Below are 24188 nucleotides of genomic sequence, written 5' to 3' on the forward strand. Positions count from 1 at the left end.
AATAGTTTGTGAATAAAAATGGTATAGTAAGATTATAACATTGCAAATTGACTGTCCACGCAGCAAAAAGTAAAGTCAAATCTCACACTCGCAAACATTCCTTGACAGTTCCAGGTTGAGACCAAAATCCCAAGATTGAGACATCAGTCTCGGAGAATGAGACACGTTTCCTTCACGAGAATGCTTGAACATCACAGAATGGTTGTTGCGGTGCTTCTAGCAGATTGTAAACCTTGAAAGGGAGGAGTGTGACTAATTTTTTAGTTTTGGATCCGTGCCAAAAAGGGGAAAGATCACATTTTTATGTCCCCACACATAACTTAACACTTATCCTCGATTAGTCGCCTGATTACACGTCTACATCTTAATGTCCTAAATTTTGTAAATATAATAGACATGAGTAGTTTAACCACAACAAAGCCGGCCGTCAGTCGTCATTCGAGCTAGATATTAAATTAACCATAGGACTTGAGCTAGATATTACAAATAAATAAAACTTAGTAGTTAAAGAACTATAGCTAGATATTAAATAAAACTTATACTGAATACTGATACCGTTCTTTAGGGGCCATGTCATTCATTAGAAGCGTTTATATTGTTTCCATATTCTATATTATAATACTGTCTCACTACTACAAAGGCCATTATTCGTGTTTCTACAAATCTAAAAGTTACCACCTTGCCTTCTATTGTCGATATAAAATTAAAGACAAAATCGCATAACAACAAGCAGGCTATGTTAGGAGCATGAGATATTTGGTTGGGGAGGCGGATTATCGTTCTGAAGAACTGTACTACTCACGAAGTACTGTCAACTGTACACGATGTTTTCAACCCACGAGTCAGAGAGCAAGCTCAACTGACGGCTCCCAGATGGCGTATGCACATGTCTGATCAAGAAGGTGGTTGGGCTGTGATCGTATCAACCATGAGTACCAAGCAACCAGATATTTGAATTGACTAGATTTCCACTGGTAAGCGATTCGGAAAATCATGGGCCGGCATAGTGTTGGGGCGGGTATGGTGTTAGGGCCAATGGCCATGCTGGGTCGTGTAAGTGCCATACTTGTCATCAAGTAAGATTCACAGCCCAGCCCAAAACCAGCATAGCCATACAACAACATTCAAACATATTTAAACAATGTTTTGAACTCTAGCATTTTTTGTAAATCTCCCTCCATCTCCCCCCTAAGTTCAACCTTGCTGCGAATTGCACGTGAAGATCAAAAATCCTGCCCCAGCCACACACTATGTTAAACTTAAAGAGCACAATGCATGATTGCACCTTCACCATTGAACACAGTAGGAACATGGTGTTCTGTTAAAGATACTAGCAAAGATACTAGCTTCATCTACACCGCAAGAATAATATGTCACGTACACTTTTAGAATATGAGGTATGATTTGGACTACTTTATGGTGGGACACCTCAATGACAGATGGAAACTGGATAGAAATATCCCAAAACTTTAAATCAAATTCTGGATCAGAGTGACCCCTGACATAACTTTCAGATATGGTATATTTTCATGGATAAATGAGGATGAGACTTACATTTGATTTAGTCGGCGAACAGGAATGCAGATTCTTCTTCTTTCCTGAAGACAAAGCTATCTTCCTCCATTGATTCCATCTCTACAGAGTCGGCCTCAGCTCCTGTGAAGAAAAAGATAACTATGATGAAAGAGTGGGCCGTCCTTGGTCCAAACCAATACCAGACATGAAACAGATCAATAACAAAATTTACATTTGTCATAAAATAATATAAATATTATTTGCTACATTAAGGTGAATTTTAGTTACCCGATTACATGTCTGATTTTTGGATTCAACTCGGACATGGACGGAATCTCAATCAATAATGTGAAGAAAATTGTTGACGAAAAACTACAGTCTTCATAGTTATGTTTTTAAAATTACAACTTATTGTATGAAAAGGAATTTTGGAACCATAAAACTAAAGCAGAGCAAGTCGTCAAATCCAGGGTCCAGCCGCAGTCTAACAAGTATAGATTCGTAACACTAAATAAATGCCACTAATATAATCTTAACTGTCATTCTCAACCATCAATCTTAGTGCGTTCTAAATCCTTGGTATGAGAAGACCGATTTTAAAAGAGTCAAGACAGGGACTGATAAAGGTTTATTAGACCTCTGTACTTAAACTTTAGTAATCAACTAACTTACCCTCAGCAACAATTTCTCTGGCTTCGCTGAAAATAAAGATGTTAAGTTTAAATTGCTAACATAAATTATTAATTTCGTGGCGAATATTGAATACCTACGCTGTTTTGATTCAAAATCTTTGAAATAAAATCACAGGCGACCAAGGCCAGGTTTTATAATAAAAGGGGATTTAGCAGCTCTGTACATTTTTTAAATGATTTACACAATGAAATAAAGTTATTTGAACATACGTTTCTACAGTGACAGTGGACAGGACGAGTAGAGAAGCAGCGATGAGAAGGAACAGTTTCATATTGGAAGTTGGTTAAAGTTGAGATCTCTCTTGGTTAGTGATACAAAGGAATGACTACAAAATAGAACTGAGCAGCATATTCGCCCAGGGATAGTTATATCGAAACTGGGGGGATTTACAGCCGCCAATCGTCGGTCTCATTCCAGCCCACGTGCTGCTACTCAGCGCGTGCTGAGACACTGTCAACTCATCACGTGACACAGACAACCAGAGCACGTGCTATCTTTGACGCACAAATTTCACGCTGGTAACTCGTCTTCCAGCCATCACCTAGTTTAATTGATTTGTCAGGATTATGAGTTAGCCTAGTCATGCGTCAATCCCTATCCTCAGGACGGAGACAGCGGTCGATCAACAGATCACGTGATACCCAATCAGCTCGGTTAAGTATCACGCGGCGTCGACCGAGCATGCATTTCACTTCTATAAACACTGGATAATGGCTGGAAATTAAACTTTAACCGACCAATTAACTGCTGATCACTTTGTTTGTAGGTGCGCTGTTTTAATGATTAGCTTTGAATGGCAGGCGGGTCGGCACGTGGTACCTCGTCTCACACCACGTTTGATAGCCTATTTCTCAACAATATTTTAATCACTCATTCAAATTTGTTGCGAGTTAACTGGTGAAGATAGTCGGAACAAATCACAACCAGGCAGCTCATAAAACCAAATATAAAATACGTTAATTGTTAATAGATTTAGTTACAGAAATGACGGGTGCGGGCGTGAAAACTAAGCACGATTTGATCAGCAATTATTGCAAGTGCAACATTTTACTCAACTCTTGGTAGCTAGGATGGGCTTGCTAGCTCTTCAAATCATCCAAAGTATTGTGATAATTCGAAGAAGTATGAAGGTTTGGAATTGAGCTGGTCAGATTTTAATTTGATGAGGCATTAGAGTTCAGTGATTTAATCATACTGTTAATATTGATAGATACAAATTAATATATATGTATAAATGTACTTAAAGCAAAGGAATTACTCTTACCATCTGTTTTAAAAATTCTTAAAAATTACCAATTTATAAATACAATTATATGGTCAATGGTTATTTAAGTTTAACAAGACCGTTTCTGATAAATACAAAATTTATGAAAATATTACAGTCTGATCCCTTCTATTCAAATGTTTGTCAATGCTCAAAGACATAAACCACCAAAAAACCAACCAAATATACTCTTAACATGAAATATAGATATCAAAATTCGCCACAGTTTTTTAACAATTAGGTTATCGAAAGAGGAAACATGAAAAAGAGCGCAAAGTCTTTACAATTATTTGAGGGACGTCTCAAGCTCTTTAACACGAGCCTGATAATAAGCCTGCATCTCGGTCAGCTGCTTCTCAGCGGCCTCTTTCTCCACGCAACTATCAATAATCTCATTCTGCTCCCTCACTTTCTTCCCAAAGTCTTGTTTCAGCCTGGAGTGCTTCTCACGACTCTTCTGAAGTGCAGCTTTCAAATGGTTGTTTTCAGCCTCCAGCTCCCGAACTCTCACTGCAGCTGATACGAAGTCATACTCTGACTCCATCTCCATGACTCTAGACCTCTGGTCCACCTCCATCCTATCAAGCAGATCTTTGTACTGCTCCAGTTGAACACTCTTTTCCTTCAGATCCGCTGTTAGATCTCGCTGTTTGTCATCAGATTCTTCCTTGACTGAGTGCACCTCCCCCTGTAGGACTGATACAGCGAACCTCAGTTCCTGTAGCTCGGCTACTGTTTCCTGTCTGGAGGAAACTAGCTGGTTGATACCTTCCTTTAGTTTCCCGATCTTCCGATCTTTAGCGGTTAGTTTAGAGTACAATTCGTGGAGGAGGGCCTCTTTTTCCAGCTCGGTTGAGGCGAGGGAGTGTTTCAATTCGTCTATTTCTTGAAGTCGGGCGCTGTTTGATTGTTCTAATACACTCAGTGCAGTTTGGATTGATTCCCTCTGTTGCACGAGTTCAGTTATACTTGCTTCCAGTTCTGATTGTAACTTCTGATTCTCCGCGCCCTCTTTCACTTGAACAGATTGCTCTTTTAATGCAACCTCTAAATCTTCAATCCTTTTATCTTTCGATGAGGTCTCATCAACCACTGATTTACATCTCAGTTTCTCATCCTTTAAATTTTCTTCCAGTTTCTCATTTGTTTCCGTGAGAATACTTATCTGACTGATTTGTGTTTGCATACGGGTTTGAAGCTGCTTAACCTTCAAGGAGAGAATCTTAATTTTCTTATTTTTAGTAGAAATAGCTCCCTGTTGATTCTGCTGATGATTCTGTACAAACCGTTTTACATCAGAGGTTTCCCGTTCACACTCAATAAGTTTAGACTCCAAATCTCTGATTGTGGCTCGGTCCATAGATAACACGGCGTCTTTCTCTTGAGCAGAGCTTCTGAGGGAGGAATTAGTGGCCTGGAGATCCTGTAACTCTCTACACAGAACCTGAATCTTATCCGTAGCTTTCCGCTCCAGTTTATCAACCAGTTTATGAACTTTCTCCAAGTTTTGAATAAGATCATTTCTCTCCTTCTGCATATTGGATATGACGCGGGTCAGTTCGTCAACCTTGCTAAACAAGGTCTGTCTCTCTGCCTGATCGTTATCTTTTACCGTACTGCAGTGATCATGGATCTTCTGAAGTAATTTGTACTTCTGAACTACGTTCTGGCACTCATCGTTTGACCGCTGAGCTACCTTGAGAACCTTATCCCGTTCCTCCTTGAAATGTCCCAACTGAGAGTAAGTGAGGTCTAGCTTGTCGAGGAGTTTTAGTTCGGAGGTATGGGTCGTATCTATCTGACCGTCTAGCAGGCTGATCTGAAAAAGAGTTATTTTTATTAATAGTTTGCGGAGGGGAGGGGATGGTTTGTAAATTTCTCAAATGTATAACTGAAAAACATTTAAACCTTTGACTATAATTCGCATAAACGTTTTGCAATTTATAGGGGGGGGGTGTCATGTCCGTCTATGTCCGCCTATGTCCTGTCCTTTTTGGATTCTATGAGACAACGGACGTGTTTTTTGGGACATAGGCGGACACGGACGGACATAGGCGGACTCGGACGGACATTGGTGGACATTAGCGGACATTGGTGGACATTAACGGACAAACATTTTGAGAATTTTTCGCAACTTGTATTATAATCTTGTACAAAACAAACGACTTATTAATCACATTAAAGCTATTTAAGCTATTTAACTTATTATTTAATAGCTTTAACTTATTATATCAAATTATATAGGGACCCAGGAAAAGGCCCCAGGAGGAGGAGAAGGAGGAGGACTGGGGAGGAGGAGGACTGTTGAGGACTGATGAGGAGGACTGAGGAGGAGGAGTAGGAAGAGGACTGAGGAGGGGAGGAGGAAGAGAACTGGGGAGGATCAGGAAGACCCAGGAGGAGGACCCAGGAGGAGGAGGAGGAGGACTGAGGAGGAGGACTCAGGAGGAGGACTGAGGAGGACTGAGAAGGAGGAGGACTGAAGAGTACTGAAGAGTACTGAGGAGGATGGCTGAGGAGGATGGCTGAGGAGGATGGCTGAGGAGGATGACTGAGGAGGATGACTGAGGAGGATGACTGAGAGGGAGGAGGAGGATCAGGAAGACCCAGGAGGAGGAGGAGGAGGAGGACCCAGAAGGAGGACCTAGGAGGAGGAGGAGAACTGAGGAGGATGACTCAGGAGGAGGACTGAGGAGGACTGAGAAGGAGGAGGACTGAAGAGTACTGAAGAGTACTGAGGAGGATGGCTGAGGAGGATGGCTGAGGAGGATGGCTGAGGAGGATGACTGAGGAGGATGACTGAGGAGGATGACTGAGAGGGAGGAGGAGGATCAGGAAGACCCAGGAGGAGGAGGAGGAGGAGGACCCAGAAGGAGGACCTAGGAGGAGGAGGAGGAGAACTGAGGAGGATGACTCAGGAGGAGGAGGACTCAGGAGGAGGACTCAGGAGGACTGAGAAGGAGGAGGACTGAGGAGGATGGCTGAGGAGGATGACTGAGAGGGAGGAGGAGGAGGAAGAGGAGGAAGAAGAGGACTGAGGAGAAGGACTGAGGAGGACCCAGGAGGAGGAGGACCCAGGAGGAGAAGGAGGAGGAGGACCCAGGAGGAGGAGGAGGACTCAGGAGGACTGAGGAGGAGGACTGACGATGACTGAGAAGGAGGAGGACTGAGGAGTACTGAGGAGGATGGCTGAGGAGGATGGCTGAGGAGGATGGCTGAGGAGGATGACTGAGGAGGATGACTGAGAGGGAGGAGGAGGAGGACTCAGGAGGAGGACTCAGAAGGAAGAGGACTCAGGAGGAGGACTTAGGAGAAATGAGAAGGAGGACTCTGGACTGAGGAGAACTGAGGAGGAGGAGGAGGAGGAGGACTGAATAGGAGGAGGAGAAGGAGGGGGACTCGGAGAGGACTGAGGACTCGGAGGACTGATGAGAAGGATGAGGAGGAGGACTGAGGACCGAGGAGGAAGAGGAGGAGGATGGAGAGGAGGAGGAGGACCCAGGAGGAGGAGGACTGAGGAGGATGACTGAGAGGGAAGAGGAGGAAGAGGAGGAGGAGGAGGACTCAGGAGGAGGAGGAGAAGGACTGAGGAGGACTGAGAAGGAGGAGGACTGAGGAGGAGGAGGAGGAGGACTGAATAGGAGGAGGAGGAAGGGGACTGGGGGAGGACTGAGGAGGAGGATGGAGGACTGAGGAGAAGGATGAGGAGGAGGACTGAGGACTGAGGAGGAAGAGGAGGAGGATGAAGAGGAGGAGGAGGACCCAGGAGGAGGACTCAGGAGGAGGAGGAGGACTGGGGAGGAGGAGGACTGTTGAGGACTGATGAGGAGGACTGAGAGTGAGGACGAGGAGGAGGAGTAGGAGGAGGACTGAGGAGGGGTGGAGGAAGAGGACTGAGGAAGATCAGGAAGACCCAGGAGGAGGAGGAGGAAGAGTAGGAGGAGGAAGCATCTAAATGTTATTTCCATTTTTGTCCGTTTTTGTCCATTTTTGTCCGCTCTATTTTTTGTCCGTTTTGAAAATATAGGGTACCGAACGGACAAAAAACATGATCCCCCTATAACAGCAAAAATTTAGCAATTTAGGTGTCCATTAATGTCCGCTAATGTCCGTCTATGTCCGCTAATGTCCGTCTATGTCCGCCTATGTCCGTCTATGTCCGCCTATGTCCTGTCCTTTTTGGATTCTATGAGACAAGCGGACATAGACGGACGTGACACCCCCCCCTTTATATTTCCAAGGCAATCTACCCGGTTTTTCCAAGTAATTTGCTAAAATCATCATGCAATTACTCAGCTACCTGCAGATCGTTTGATTTTGTTAGACTTTGCCCACACCTTACACATAACCATGCTTCCATTCAAAGTAATAGAAGCGAAATCTCTGCGCTACGCTTTACAATTTTTTGGCGCTTTCATCGAAAAGTAGAGGTTTTTCAGCAGTTTGTTTACTGTTTATTTAATAATTATTTATAGATGTACTGGTTCAGCTTCATTTCATCCAGCCCAGAAGTCTGAACGACCTTCAGAGGCAGAAAAGCGCCTAAAGACCAACAATGGGTTTGGCCCCCTGGGTTATGCCCATGATAACATTTTTGCAACATGCGTTTTTTGATAGCTTAAAAACCTTTAGGAAGGTCTGGGCTAAGTCTCAGAAATCACAGACGATTCGCAGGTAGTGAGCCTATAATGTGCTTAAATGACTGGACTAGTAACCAATGTATGGATAATGAAACAATAACAATAGATGATACCCAGACGAAATGGCTACCTGTGTCCTCAGTTGATTAATTTCATAGTCATTTTCTAACATTTTCTGATTGAGATCCTCTACTTTTTGTGACAGAGCTTCTTTTTTAGTCCCCTGAAAAAACAAAAACTTTAACGGAAAAGAACAAGATTTCATCAAGGTCATCATTTTACAATACAACTTGAAAGTGTTAATGATGGATTTTGAAGGTCGCCATGACCACCATAGCAACCAGAGTAGGTTCCCTAGCAACAGACTTATATTTATTCCATTTTCGGCATTCATGACGGTAAAATAAGTCTCTTTAAAAGTCAGGACAGACACTAATATTTTACATACTCGAAACAGTTCAAAGTTCACTTTAAAATCTCAGGACAGACTGACCTGTGATGCGACCTCGCGGACAGCAGCCTCCAGTCTGAAGAAAACTTTGTTCCGTTCGTCCACAGTAATCTGGATTCTGTCGGTCAGCCCCAGAATCCTCTGTCTCAACTCCTTAATTTCTCCTTGATGTTTCTTACAGAGCTCCTTTTCTTTGCTCACAGAGTCAGGGGACTTCAGTAGCACTGATCCTAGGTTAGTGTGGTTACTACTGGAGTGGAGACTGCTCAGGGAGAGGTTGTTCAGATTGTTCTGATTGAAGGGGTTTGTTTTGAGAGGGGTTGAGGAGCCACATTTAGACAGTTCCACTGCTGAGGACTGGGCCTGTATTAGGAAATTACTGGCAGACTCGGAGAACGCTTGCTTTGGAAGGGGGATAATTGAAAAGTCGTGGTCTAATGCTTCTGAATGGGAAAAGCTGAGCTTGTGTTTGGGTAAATTGTCAGGTTCGGTCTCTTTTGGACCAAGGAAGTCTACTGAAGACCCTCCTTTCAAATAACGCTCCGAAGTCTGGTAACGCTCGGAGGACTGATTGAAAACATCCAGATTATTGAAAATGTCATCTATCTCAGATCCGATCTTGTTGAAGGAAGTAAAGAGGTCGCTGTGGATGGGCGAATAGTTCATAAAGCCCTAAAAGTAAAACGTAGATTACGGGTCATAACTTTACGAGCTTATTCAATATTGATAAATTATTATTAAAGAAACTACTGAAGTTCAGCCAAAAAATTATATTCGCGAGTAATGAATTTATATGTTACACCAGACACGGTTCAATGAATAAAACAAAGATCGTTATTATATAAGAACAATAAATTACATTATTATACACTTATCTACAATCATTTTATAAATTATTTACAATTTCTGTGTTGTGAATGTGTAAAAGTTACAATTTATGGCTGAAATGTCCTAGGTTTACTCATTTTCACTACAGTAGGTAAATAGTGCGAAACTCTGTAGTACGTTTCTTTTAAACTAGAATAACAACATCTCAGGATTACCCCCAATAAACAGACAAAACCCCACAGCTCCACAGCTCCGCAATACACATAACAACAATAACTGATACACACCTACCAGTTACTGTATCAAATAAACTAACTTAGAAGTTGTCAAGAGCTCACCCTATAGCATGTTGTAATATTGGAAGTTAACTGAAATTACATCGATTAGAGTCTAGAGACGATGGATGATGAATCTGATATACCCACTAAATAAGGAATCGATCTGGTAGTTATTACGGATGCAGTCATGCGGAGTTATCAAAGTGTCACCTGGCAGGAGTCAGGTAAACTTCAGAGAAAGAATCATAAGTTCTCAATTAACAATCAGGACACGTGACAATAATCAAGAAAATAGAGACTCCTTCCTCTGAGATTCCCTCCTATTCTCAGCAATACAAGAGTTGAAGTTAGCTGTGGTTCCCCGGAACAAGTTGGTTTTTAGCATGACTGATATAAACTCTTTGTGTGAGACGTCTCCGTTACCGTCCTTATCTGCCTCCGATATCATGTCCTCTATCTCGGCTTGGGAGAGATCCTCATCTGATGGAAGGAGTCATGTTATAATGATAAGAATATTATGGCAAGGATTGTTTCAGCTTCTTGAGAGAATAACTTGCTGGGAGTAGCTTTTAAAACTTACCAAGCCGTTTGCAGAGTTTCTTTAGTGATTGTGCCGTTATTTTACCGTTACGCTCTGAAGATAAAGAAGGATTGAAACAAATTATATCATACGATATCACTTTCGAGGGGACATTCTATAAATCCCACAATAGTGGAGACACACAAATAATCTCGCAGAGAACAAACCAATATCCATAGCAGTGAATCCAGACATCAACTCTTCGTAAACATCGAAACTGTCTCCTTGTTCTATCAGGACAATATCTACAAACTGTGAGAATGTAACACCCTCGTCCACCGCTATATTACAGTCCGCTGAGGGAGTTGATAAGGTTGTTAGATGATAATGGGAGAAGAAGACTAACCTATGAGAGGGGAGAAGAAGACTAACTTATCAGAGATAGAAGAAGACTAACCTATGAGAAGGAAGACTAACCTATGGCTCCAAGTAACTCTTTGTCATCAGCAGAGAACCCCATAGTCTTTAGAGACTTCCTGAGGACAGGATACGAGAGTCTACCTTTTCCTCCAATATCAAATATGGAGAACAACTCTCTCAGTTCTCTTACCTGGAGATACACGGTTTAAAACGAGATTTGGAATTAAACTGTTATTCAATTAATGTTCACTTCAAGACGGGACAAATTTCGAATTCTTCACGGTCACCTGGAGAAGAATTTTTGATTATTTTAGAATAGGAGGAAGTTAATTTAAAATGTCACAGAATGAAAAGTAAGTGATGTAAGAGACCTCTTGAGGACTGAGTTCGTTCTGGGCCCGCTGACTCAGCCCCTTGTACATAGTCTCAGTCGGCTCTTGAAGGACTTTCAGAATATTCTCCATCTGTAAAGAAGAAGTAAGATAAGGTAAGATGTGACATTTCAAGTAAAAATAAATTTAGAAAACTGGTAAGGTCCGGTTGGATAAATTGCATTTAAAAAAAAAGAATCAACTTCACGTTAACAAATGAGATTTGGCAGTAAAAAGAAACTACAGCATATGAAACGAACTAAATCCGAAGAGTCGGCATGATCTACACCGAACGATAAAATTGAGAGTGACCAAGTGCAGTACTCGTGTAAGAAATAACAGAATATCAGCAAGCACTGATCATCCTACATATCTTCGAGGTGGTCTGACATGTAATCAAACAAATTCAATCTCTTGAATTTGAAATTAATTAGACGTGAGAAAACGAAATATGCAATATAGGATCTTTCAAAAAATTGACGAGAAAAAGAACCGTCCCAGTGTATCTATCATGTTGAAAAGCTAGGCCCTATATTTTCTCAATGACTTATAGCTCTGTTAAAATGTGGATACTAAGGCGATAAGATCGCCAAAAATGAAATAATTTCCCATATCTAAGTTCGGGATAAGATAAGAATTAATCTTAATCGGCAACATGGTACCCAAAGCAAGGAGCACGCTATCTTGGGTATTCAGTGTGTTCAAAACTCGCGACAAGACCGTAATGACTACTCTCTACAAGTCACTAGTAAGAAGCTTTCTAGAGTATTGCTGCCCACTCTGGAGCCCTACCAAGGTGACTGAAATACAGCTGATAGAGGGGGTGCAAAGAACTTTCACCAGTCGTATTGGCGGTCTTCAACATCTCAACTATTGGGAAAGACTCGTACAGCTTAAATTGATGTCTCTACAGCGCAGACGGGAGAGGTATATCATCCTGATGATGTGGAAGATTCTCCATAATGTGGTACCAAACTGTTGTGATATCAAGTTCAAGGTGACCCCAAGACACGGGGATGTAGCTGTCATACCCTCATTGTCAAAGTCAAGTTCCTTACGCAACCAGTCACTGTACGACAGGTCTTTTGCAGTTCAAGGACCGAAGCTGTGGAACAAAGTGCCTCACACAGTAAAGGCTGATTCATCCTTTGACATGTTTAAGTGTAGTTTGTCGAACTTTCTTGCTTTGATACCGGACAACCCTCCGGTCGCCGGCTACAGCTGCAGTTGGTCAAACTCACTGGTCGACTACTCGCTATCCAGGTGGTCAGATATCTGATGACCCTTCCGGCTCCACGGATGAACTCAACGAAGTAACGAAGTAAAGTAATAGCAATGTTTTTAATGGAATCACAATTTTATTATGGTAACGAGAAAACTAGTTTAAACTACAACTATACAGAGTTCTGTTGTTAATCTCAGGGTTAACTCACCACATCTTGTCTAGCATTAACCACAGTCGGTACAGGACTGAACCTCTTCATAGAAAGAGCAGCTACTGCTGACTCGGTGGCTTCCTCTATTTCAGCTTCAAACAGTGAGCTCTCCACTGTATCAGTAATACGTGTCTTGGACTGCAGCTTCTTACCTTTCTTCTTGGCCATTATAACACTGATGGGTGAGGTGGTAATGTTATCTTCAGTGCTAGGATCAGTAGTTTGGAATGTGCGACATTTAGATTAGAATTCAACATATTTAAAGAAATTAACAAGTACAGTTGCGTTTCTGAAAGTTAAAGACGAAGCTGTTAGAATTGAATTAAAATAATCGATGAGATAAGTGTCACTTTATATTCATTTTTTATGTCAAAATTTAACAAAAGCAATCTTATTACTTAAACTCTTTAAACTGCAGAGTAAGGCATAAATTGTGACCGCAGTTAAAGTTAAAGCGCTCCTTAATATCAAAATAAAACACTAAGCGGTCCAATAAATATTTATCGTCCACCGGCAAATATGCTAATATGGTAACATGATTGTAAATCTTTGTTCATATTCATTGAATCATCCAGCCTGATTAGAATATAAAACATCCGACCACTCTTGATAAAGTCGAGGTGGATTCTGACGATATCTATTTATTCGGTAAAGTATCCGCTAATTAGTGGCTGTTGAGTGGTTGTCGTCTCTCCCGTGTAACTTTGGTAACTAGTCTGGATGATGGTTTCTACGAGTCTCCTAGCATTATCGACATGAATCTGTTGAGATCAACTGAAATAAAAACAACGGTTACGGAGGTGAGTCTAAACCTTATAGATAGGATGGCGACCTCACATTCTCAATTCTATCAGCCAATTTTGCTCATTTCAGTAGACGATTGTGTGACGTTATTTCATAATGAACCATTCAGTTAATTTGTAAGGATAATAATAATCAATAGTGCAGTGCAGTTTAAAATGCTCGCCATTATGGTGACGATCGATTGAGTCAATGGATTCGTAATTAAATCGAATCGATAAAATCGAACTTCATAAGTTCATATCACAAAATATGATATGCATTATATATCTGGAACTCACATCAGATGGCTAACATGGCCGCTTTCCGGATAAGTCACAGCCCACTAGTTTACTTTCAGAACGTGGTTTCAAGACGCAAGATTGTGAACACTTTCCAGGAGAAGCAGAAACATCCCAGCACCTCCTCTGCAAGTGTATCCAGCTCATGACGCTCAGAATGAGGATATTTGGTAAACCCCTACGGAGGATCTTAACAACAGTAAACTCAACCATATCTTCAAATTTGTGGAACAGTCGACAAGACTGGATAGGGACAACCTTTTTGGGTAACCTCCTAGGATTCTTCACCAGGAACTTTCACTAAATTCCACACTAGGAACTCAACCTAGGCCCATCTCCGCATAGAGACATATCTCCCCAGGCTTTCACCTTGCTCGGAAGTCCCTTGTCTGCCCGCAGAAGTACTACAACGGCAGTGGGTTTGCTCTAATCCAGGTAGTGACAGTTTCAAGACTCCAGTGGTTAGTTACATTGATATATATTTTTTAATGATTATGTATATATACTTTGGAGTCCTGACGTGCAGCTAGCAGGAGTTGCACGCTGTTGGCACGGCGAGAAGGCTTCCCTCTTATCATAGGAGGCCAGAAACCGTTGACCGTAACCAAGAGAGAGAGAGAGATAGAGAGAGAGAGAGAGAGAGAGAGAGAGAGAGAGAGAGAGAGAGAGAGAGAGAGAGAGAGAGAGAGAGAGAGAGAGAGAGAGAGAGAGAGAGAGAGAGAGAGAGAGAGAGAGAGAGAGAGAGAGAGAGAGAGAGAGAGATGGTGACGATCGATTGAATCAATGAATTCGTAATTAAATCGAATCGATAAAATCGAACTTCATAAGTTCATATCTATTTTGTGATATGAATCATAATCACAAAATATGATTTACATTATATATATATATATATAATGTAAATCTGTGCGGACAGTGTATTCGTGAGTCATCGAAAGAATCAAACTATCGGTGGCATGCTTGTACACAATAAGTACCGTGCCAGTGGAACTTTAAACTGTGATAATGAGAGAGAAACAACTGCAAGTCAGATCCAGGAACCAGACTCCGAAAGTCTAAGGGCGGTTCCCGGGGCTGTCGACCCAGGGTGCCATGCTTGTGGTAAATGCTATGTTTGTAAGCAAAATTTCCTGTCCCCCTGTTCCAACTTTAGTAGTCACCATTCTAAACAAGTTTTCCCTATAACGAAGTATATATCTTGTCAGAGTTATAACCTCATTTATTTAATGGAGTGTAAGACTTGTAAACAGTCGTATGTCGGTTATACTACCTCAAATCTCCCTAAGAGATTCTCTAACCATAAGAGTCACATAAAGAAAGGTATAAGAAGTTGTAAATTAGTTAACCATTTTTTAGATATTGATCATGATTTAGATTTTAGTACCATAGCCTCCTATAATTCCTCACTTAGTAAGCACCTTTCTGTCATTATAGTAGACGCTTTAGTATTTGAGCCTAATATTAGTAAAGCAGACAAAGAAAAGGCTATGGAAGCTAGAGAGGGGTTCTACCAGACCCAATTGAAAACCCTTGAACGGTTTGGGGGTATGAACACCCTTGATAGTAACCATATACTTTTTAAATCTGCCGGAGCTTAGTTATAGTTTTAGTATATTTTGTAGATTTTATTTAGTTATACCATTATTCCAGAGACGTGCATATTACATTTTTTACTTAAGTATAAATTTTACAGGTTTTTTGTTGTGATTTTAAGTGATTTTCCGAGAATCAGTTATCAGTATTTAGATAAGAGATAAGATAAGAGTACATTTTTAACGGCTTTCAGTTTCTTTTTTAAATTTCAGTTCATCAGATTTTCCCACTGCTTTTAGTTTGTATTTATTCTCAATTGTATATGATTCGTATTTGTTGTAGTTACTTTAATGATATAATTTCTCAGAATTGATGTAAATAAACGATGAAGACTTTCGAAGATCTAATCACAACCGCTTTCTTTTATTGTGTAGAAGTCCAGCCATGAAATATATATAGCACTTCTACGCAACACATCTGACACAACGTGGTGATTCTTCTACAATCTATCAGCTACAAGCTCGGTACACATCAGAATCCCCAGAGCCTCCACGCTCCGTTTGTCATCCGACATCTTTTTATGAGATTTTAGTTTGTTTTCAGTAACATTTATCATTATGAGTCCCCCGATGCCTAAATTGGACAACTTAGCAGTTAGATCAGTTAGGGCATCTTGTCAATTGAGATACTTACAGACTACGAGAGACCACGGTAATATCCCTAGAGGTATTGCTACTCAAATCAATTTTAGGTGTGCAGTTAAAGACACTTTTTATGTAGAATCCTGTAAAGCGCTTAATCAGTTACAGAAATCAAGAATGCTAGACTTAGTCATAGATAATCAAGTAATCAGGTCTCAGACTTTGCGTTAAAGCTTTTATAGTTTCAAAAACTGCATCAAATCTGCACTTCCCCCATCAGATCATGAAAATTTAGAGAATCATTTATCTAATTTAATGCACAAGGAGAAACTTGAACTAACCAAGCGTCATGAATCTAAGTTGAAGAGAGATAAGGACTATGCTATTTATGTTGCACCTTCATATGTGGATAATGCTAAACCTGTGAAGAAGAGGAGAAGAAGGAAGAGAAAAAAGATTAATCGTACCACATCCCACAGACATCAGAGGACGTTAATCAAAGGTACTCTTCCCAAGGTTGAAGACTTGTCAATGGAAAACATGTCCAGAACAGTTGTAAATCTTACAGACAAAGAGCTTAGTAAAGAGCAACTCTATGTCTTTTTCTTGTCTCACAAGTTTGCACCTACACCTCCCCTACCAGATCTAAGCCGCTTCGAGAACGATTTGTGTAGATGGTTTTCTAAAATGAGAGCTAAAGTTGTATTTGATAGCTTTAAATGTGGACCCAACAAAGCAGATAAGAGAGTTACTGATATGGAACGTTGTCTTATAAAGACTGATGCATCACGTACTTTCGAATCTTGTAAAAACCCTGCACTTGAGGCATTTATAAAATGCTGCAGAGCAGAAGTAGACCTCCACAGGCCAACTCAGAAATTCGTCTCACCAGATAACATCGCTGCGCCCATCAGAGCAGCTCTCAAAGAAGTCAAAGGTTGGAAAGACATTGTAATCAGACCATTCGATAAAGGAGTAGGATTCTTCCTTCTTAGTGAAGAAGATTATATTCAACGAATAGGTGTACATTTAAATGATAGATCTGTATATAGTATTGTAAATAATGTAGATGATTTAGTTGTAGAATTGATTGATAAAATTTCGAATTGGACAATTGAGTTTAAAGATGAATTAGGTATGTCCAAGAAGGTCAAGGAGTGGGTTATTCCATGTACTGAGCTTAACCAGCCTGGAAACATGTACCTGAATCCCAAGGCACACAAACCACCTTTGTATCCTGGGAGGATGATTACCACCGGCTGTGGTTCATACATTGAAAACCTTTCTGCCTTGACTGCGTATGAATTGAAGAAGGCTACTTTGAATTATAGAATTATTGATACCCCTCACTTTCTGAGGAAGATTGATAGCCTGAACGAGTCTAGCATATTGTTGGGAAAGGAGGTTATACATGTTGCCATCGATATATCTAACATGTTTACCAACATTCCTAGGGATATGGGGATCCAACAATGCACTAAGCACCTGAATAAAAGGAGTAGTGGTGATCAATTGTTTAGTACAGAATGCATTATTAGTGCACTAGAAATTACTCTTGATTACAACATTGCTTCATTTAACGGTATAACATACCGCCAGGAGCGTGGAGCAGCGATGGGTCCTAAGAACTCATGTGAGTATGCAGATTGTGCTATGGATAAGATTGATATTTTAGTTAACGAAGGAGATCTAGAATATGGCCCGCCTCATAGACCAGCATTCTGGGGTAGATTACGTGATGACATTTATATGGCTTGGCCCGGTACTGTTGAGGAACTATTACAATTCATGGAATGGCTCAATAGTATCCACCCAAACCTTTTGTTTACTTACGACTACTCTAGGGACGGCGTTGAGTTTCTAGACACCTATGTCTATGCTGTTGGTGATGTTGTCCACACCAAACTCTACTCTAAACCTAGTGACACCCACTGCTACCTTATCCCCACGTCATGCCATAGGAACCATGTTGTAAAAAACATACCTTTTGGAGTGGCGAGGCGGGTGAGACAGAACAACAGTGAAGACACTAACTTCTTGGAGCAGAGAGAGGTCTATACACGTTACCTTCTAGCCCGAGGTTATCATTCCAGTATTATAGAAGATGCCTTTAACAAATTTAGTGATATAGCTAATAGGAAAAACTTGTATACCCTTAAAGACAAGGATGAGTCGACTGCCTGTTTAATACCCATGGTGATGGATCAAAATCCAGCACTTCCCAACATGGGGGGCATTATCCATAAGTATAAGCACCTTCTCAACCTCGATCCGGCCCTGAAGAAGCTGGTACGTGCGGACAGTGTATTCGTGAGTCATCGAAAGAATCAAACTATCGGTGGCATGCTTGTACACAATAAGTACCGTGCCAGTGGAACTTTAAACTGTGATAATGAGAGAGAAACAACTGCAAGTCAGATCCAGGAACCAGACTCCGAAAATCTAAGGGCGGTTCCCGGGGCTGTCGACCCAGGGTGCCATGCTTGTGGTAAATGCTATGTTTGTAAGCAAAATTTCCTGTCCCCCTGTTCCAACTTTAGTAGTCACCATTCTAAACAAGTTTTCCCTATAACGAAGTATATATCTTGTCAGAGTTATAACCTCATTTATTTAATGGAGTGTAAGACTTGTAAACAGTCGTATGTCGGTTATACTACCTCAAATCTCCCTAAGAGATTCTCTAACCATAAGAGTCACATAAAGAAAGGTATAAGAAGTTGTAAATTAGTTAACCATTTTTTAGATATTGATCATGATTTAGATTTTAGTACCATAGCCTCCTATAATTCCTCACTTAGTAAGCACCTTTCTGTCATTATAGTAGACGCTTTAGTATTTGAGCCTAATATTAGTAAAGCAGACAAAGAAAAGGCTATGGAAGCTAGAGAGGGGTTCTACCAGACCCAATTGAAAACCCTTGAACGGTTTGGGGGTATGAACACCCTTGATAGTAACCATATACTTTTTAAATCTGCCGGAGCTTAGTTATAGTTTTAGTATATTTTGTAGATTTTATTTAGTTATACCATTATTCCAGAGACGTGCATATTACATTTTTTACTTAAGTATAAATTTTACAGGTTTTTTGTTGTGATTTTAAGTGATTTTCCGAGAATCAGTTATCAGTATTTAGATAAGAGATAAGATAAGAGTACATTTTTAACGGCTTTCAGTTTCTTTTTTAAATTTCAGTTCATCAGATTTTCCCACTGCTTTTAGTTTGTATTTATTCTCAATTGTATATGATTCGTATTTGTTGTAGTTACTTTAATGATATAATTTCTCAGAATTGATGTAAATAAACGATGCAAAGACTTTCGAAGATCTAATCACAACCGCTTTCTTTTATTGTGTAGAAGTCCAGCCATGAAATATATATATATCCCGCGTGGTTACACAGACTGCAAGCGCACTCACTCAGTACACAAGAACTGGGTTCGGAGTTCGCGCGTCGCGTCGAACACGCAGTGGCGGCAACAGATAAAATTCGTTGGGCCTCACCCGTGCATGTTGGCTGGACACCAAATATTAAAAGTAAAGTTTAAATCATTGGGACAGAGTGGCCACACTTCCACATATTCGCCAAATTTACCTCCTTAGATTACAAAGGCACTAAGTGGGACTAATATTAGCAAAATAAAAAGAGTTACTATGATCTCAAAGAATGGCATAGGGGTAAATTTCGTAGCGATACCAATTACCAAATCTCAGGATCATTACTACTACGAATACTACTACTACTACTACCATGTCGGAACTAAGTCTGATCTACGCCAGATAACCCCTCCATATATCTTTATTCCGCAGCAGGGTTCACAGTTCATCTTTAGAATTTGTCCCAACTTCTTCAGTAACAAAGACAAATAGCTTTGTCTCGGTCGGCCTTGTTCTACCATGCACAGGTTCCCATAAGAGTGCTAAGACTAAATAACTAGCCAGTAGCTCAGGACATCTGATGCAGTGTCCTATTATTTTTAATCGGGACACTGCATCAGACATCCTGACTCCTGAGCTACTGGCCTTGGAAATACCAAATGCCCGGATCCTTGGAAATACCAAAAATTGTATGAACGAGACTTTTGTGACTGTGCTGCTCAACTTACACTAAGCAATTTAGAGGGCGATGATTAATCACTCTACACTCGACTGTCACGTGACTTTTTAAACACGTTCTCTAGCTGGTCCTAAACGACTATTCGAAACCCTAACTCTCTAATCTGATCCCAACCCTAACCCTAACCCAATCCCTAACAAAAGCATATGCTGAAACCCTAACGAGAAATTAGACCAACTTCGTTATACGGTCACATCACGTGATCGAGACAGTTTTTCGCCAATATCTCGCCAGGGGAGCATTTTAACACGCTGTCATGAGGGGTACTTCGGAATCAGAGTCGGAAAATACATCGATTAGAATTAGTTTCAACTGTCGGGGGCCCTTTTAGAAAAATCTCGAAGATTGAGTGTAGAGTGATTTTTAGCACGCTGTCAATTTAAAGCATGTTTCTGTTTTTGAGGTTTCAGAGCTTGAAGAAAAAACAGACCCTCGTGTTTTGTGGGTTATATTTTATGCTTCATATTCGTTGTGTCACTTCTTCTCGTTGAAAGAAATTATCGATAATAGTCGATTGCCAATTGTAACAACAATTATTTTGCTGAAATTGCAACAACAATGCAGTTTTATTTATGCTTTTTATTGAGAAACGAGACGCAGCCTTACATGCTAAGCAGCCATCTATTAGTAGCAAAGAAGTTTGAAACTTCAGTAAATTATTGCGAATAAGACAACAATTACTCAATAGAACAGGGCAAATACAATAGACTTACTCTCCCCAGTCCCGCTAGTGTCAAACTCGTCTATCATTGCTCTAAGTTCCTCATCACTCATATTCTCACCCAGCTCGCGAGCTACGCGCCGCAGGTTTCTCAGGTTTATAGAACCAGTTCTGAAATGTTTTTTAAAATCGTAAAGACGGTCCTAGTCGGTTTTATTTTTGGAAAAAGGAAATATAACGGTTTTTATTAATGAGTTTAATTATACGCGATTAATTAGTAATAATTTGTAATTAACAGGACTAATTATTACAAATTATTACCCGTCGTCGTCAAATAAGGTGAACGCTTTTTGTACTTCATCCTCAGGGTTTCTCTCCAGCATCTTATCTTTCACTGAAAAGTTAGTTTCTTCTGTCAATATGCATAATCAATTTATATAATAATTAATTTATTAATGCAATAATATAAATCGATCATGCAAAACATAGAAACCTTTTGGTCTTGGATATATTTTCTAATTTGACAGAGAACTGACAAAAATTTACCATTATGGATTCATATCAAAACGTCCAATTTTGTAAAAAAATTAAACGCAAGTTCTATTTCTTAGATTTAACTGGTACCATTTGAAATAAATTAATATTAAAATGATATTATCAACTAGTACCATTTGAATAGTCAAAATTTAAATGATGTTATAAAAACTTATAAAAGGAATAACTAACAGATATCGTAAAAGTCGTCCCAGTACATGTTACCCGAGCCGTCTCTATCGTAGTCTTTTAGCAACTTGAGAACCTCTGCTTTCTTGACGTCGAACCCAAGCGCTTTCATAGCAACCTGTAAAGTGTAAGTTCAGTATTTAGTTTTTTGAGCATAAATCTAAATAAAACGTGGGAATAAGAATAATAATAATATAAGAAAAAAAGCAAGATAACAGGCTGCACTGTAGGTTATGTTGTGTTTGCGGCCGCTTAGTTATCTTTCGATTGACTTTTAATTGTATTCTAATCTTGTTTCACGTCTGTCGAGCAAAATAGAAAGATACAAATCTGGGTTTCAATTTTTAGGAAGTGGTTTTATTTTGGTTATATATGAGAAGCAGTAACGAGCCGACTTTAAGCTTGCTAATGACACTTGTAAATACGATGTATTTACGAGTGACCGAAATTTTTGACCAGTGACCAATCAGTGATGTCCGTGAGAGTGACACAAGTCGCCATCAAGGTACTGGAAGCTGTATATTCGGAGAAAACGTTGATGGAATGAAAATTTTGAAAATGTCCTACCAGTAGGACATTTTCAAATTTCAGCTTTCCTTGACCCAAATTTCACTGTTTTGACTCAATTTTTCTTCAATGAACATCGAGCAAGGTCACTGAGGATGGCACAAGACACGATTGAGATACTGAAAGTTCTATTCCCAAAGAAAGCTGTAATAAACGGTTAATCACCAGAAAAAGATCACTTTTTGATCAATAATGTTTTCGTGTTTTTAAGCTGTTGCCAGTTTAAAATATAGTCTATTGTAGTGTACTGCAAATATAGTACTATACTAGATACTGTACGAATCGTTTAATGCAGAAGAGTGTAGAGACTAGAGTAAATTAGTGTGGAGTAGAAAATATATAAATAAAAAGTTTATTTATAATGTTTTACCTTGAGTTCATGATAGTCAATAACACCATCCTTATCTGAGTCAAATAAATCAAATGCTTCTCGCAGTTCTTCTTTCTGTTCATTAGTTAGCTCCCTTCTTTTCTTACTTCGCTTTCCAAGCTTGACCTCTGCCATTTGCATTGATGATTGATCACTTGAAGAGATGTGTTAGGACAATTAATTAATTTCAGCTAGGCTATTCTATTGCATGTACTGTGTATAAGAAATAAAACAGAAAGCCCCCTAATAAGTGTTTGTAAGTTCAATGGACCAATGCGTGATTGGAGATCATCAACATGAAGATATCACACGAATGAACTCACCTCTAAATATGACCACCAGCTATATCATGCAAATATAGCTCCGAAATAAATAAATTACACTACATATCTATACATTTGGCCTGATCTTATTACACTGTAGTCCCCAGGGGTTGGGATAAAGCCCTTACTGGATCCTTTTACCAGCCACAATAAGATTGGTTCTGCCAGTTCTGTCACCAACTGTAACCAACTGTTTAAAAAGTAGATAGCTAGAATTTTAAATTTTAAGTTATAGACCAATCTTCTCAATTTTATAATTTAAGAATAATCTTTCATCCTAACTATGATGTGGTGGCATTTCATACCTAACTAAAATTCAACTTTAAACTATTAGATTATTAGTTACAAAAAATTTATAGTTTAAGAGTTAAGACATCCATCTTGCTGTATGTTTCTAATATTAGAGTTTAAATGATATGTATTGATTGAATAATTAGTAATATACATTTAACTTTTGTTTTATTAACTTTTGTTTTATTAACTTTTGTTTTATTTACTTTTGTTTTATTAACTTCTGTTTTATTAACTTTTGTTTTATTTTTAATACTGTCCAGTCCTCAAATATATCAACCTGACTGACCAATCAGCCCTGTTGGACGTTGGTGCACAGTAAACACAATAGGTACTAGGCAGCATCATGCACCCTTGGAAGAACAAACTGCATTTCTCCTTCAGGGAGGATAGAAGCTGTTAACACAAATTATAGCCGAATTTTGCTGCTATAATTATATTGCCTGTCCTGGATTTCAGTTCAGAAACATTATAGTGGCAGTGGCTATGAAGAATAGCTTTCAATTCATTTACTGACTAGCTGTAGAAGACCTTAGGTACCGACTTACTTTACCGACAACTTTACCCAAGAACTTTACCCAAGAACATCCCTCTACAGACGGAACTATACCCTTCCTTGACGTTCTCATCCACCCTGACAAATCCACATCAGTCTACAGAAAACCCACCCACACCAACCTCTACACCAAGTACTCCTCCTGCACCACCAACTCATCTAAGAACGCAGTCATCCGATCACTGACCAGAAGAGCCCACAACATCTGCTCACCCCAACACCTTGACGACGAACTCCCGCCACCAATCCCTAGCCTCATTCAACCGACAGACCCGTGAACATGCCCTTAGTGTTTCTCTTCCTTTCCATCCCTCCCTATCCAAACCCATCTCCAAGATACTCGGACAACACGACATCAAAGTCACCCACTCCTCGGCTACCTTCCTCTGCAACCTCCTCACCAAAGACCACGAAGACCACACCCCCTACTCATCTCACTCCCAACACCATCTACGAAATTTCCTGCTCACAGTGCCCCTCAAAATACACCGGACAGACTTACAGACCCTTGATTCACCGCATGAAAGAACACGAACGATGTTACAGACTCAACAATGCCATTGACGAATCCACAGACTGAATCAAATCAGCCCCTGCACATCATGCCCTGACCACCGGCCACACCATCTCCTGGAACAACATCGAAGTCCTCAAATCCCTCACCTCACGCTCCCAACTTGACCTCACAGAACACGCAGCTATACAAATACGACAACCAGCCATGAACAGAACAGACTGCGCACCCAAATGTAGTTCCCTCTGGGACCCCATCCTTCCTAAAATTGCCAAATCCTTAAAGTCCAGACCATCTGGCATTTCCTTCTCAACCTCAACAGAAGCCTACATTTTTATTGACATTGTACTGTAATTTTCACTTTCCCACCCACACCACCCCCACCCTCCATCCTTGA

The 24188-nt window shown here is 40.1% G+C and overlaps 3 protein-coding genes and 1 long non-coding RNA gene across 4 annotated transcripts; all 4 read right to left on the reverse strand.

Annotated features, from left to right (window-relative positions):
- Positions 1–1555: 1555 nt before the first annotated feature.
- LOC134811001 (uncharacterized) lies at positions 1556–2548 on the reverse strand. The gene is made up of 3 exons (XR_010159749.1): positions 2418–2548; positions 2188–2213; positions 1556–1656 (listed from the first exon to the last, which is right to left on the reverse strand). It is a non-coding gene; the product is annotated as an uncharacterized LOC134811001 (long non-coding RNA).
- A 590-nt stretch (positions 2549–3138) lies between these two features.
- LOC134826593 (putative leucine-rich repeat-containing protein DDB_G0290503) lies at positions 3139–9245 on the reverse strand. The gene is made up of 3 exons (XM_063839022.1): positions 8606–9245; positions 8243–8335; positions 3139–5291 (listed from the first exon to the last, which is right to left on the reverse strand). The coding sequence occupies exons 1-3, from the start codon at positions 9227–9229 to the stop codon at positions 3759–3761; spliced, it is 2250 nt and encodes a 749-aa protein (XP_063695092.1). The 5' UTR covers positions 9230–9245; the 3' UTR covers positions 3139–3758.
- Positions 9246–9398: 153 nt separating this feature from the next.
- LOC134826490 (uncharacterized) lies at positions 9399–12629 on the reverse strand. The gene is made up of 6 exons (XM_063838870.1): positions 12414–12629; positions 10981–11073; positions 10667–10799; positions 10417–10545; positions 10250–10303; positions 9399–10149 (listed from the first exon to the last, which is right to left on the reverse strand). The coding sequence occupies exons 1-6, from the start codon at positions 12582–12584 to the stop codon at positions 9953–9955; spliced, it is 777 nt and encodes a 258-aa protein (XP_063694940.1). The 5' UTR covers positions 12585–12629; the 3' UTR covers positions 9399–9952.
- Positions 12630–12726: 97 nt separating this feature from the next.
- Positions 12727–22257, reverse strand: LOC134826491 (centrin-3-like). The gene is made up of 5 exons (XM_063838871.1): positions 22108–22257; positions 21174–21288; positions 20769–20841; positions 20500–20618; positions 12727–13190 (listed from the first exon to the last, which is right to left on the reverse strand). Exons 1-5 carry the CDS (start codon positions 22246–22248, stop codon positions 13147–13149), a joined length of 492 nt encoding a protein of 163 aa, XP_063694941.1. The 5' UTR covers positions 22249–22257; the 3' UTR covers positions 12727–13146.
- Between the last annotated feature and the right edge of the window lie 1931 nt (positions 22258–24188).

This window comes from Bolinopsis microptera, chromosome 2 (assembly GCF_026151205.1).
Source record: "Bolinopsis microptera isolate Bmic1 chromosome 2, MBARI_Bmic_1.0, whole genome shotgun sequence".
Lineage (NCBI taxonomy): Eukaryota > Metazoa > Ctenophora > Tentaculata > Lobata > Bolinopsidae > Bolinopsis > Bolinopsis microptera.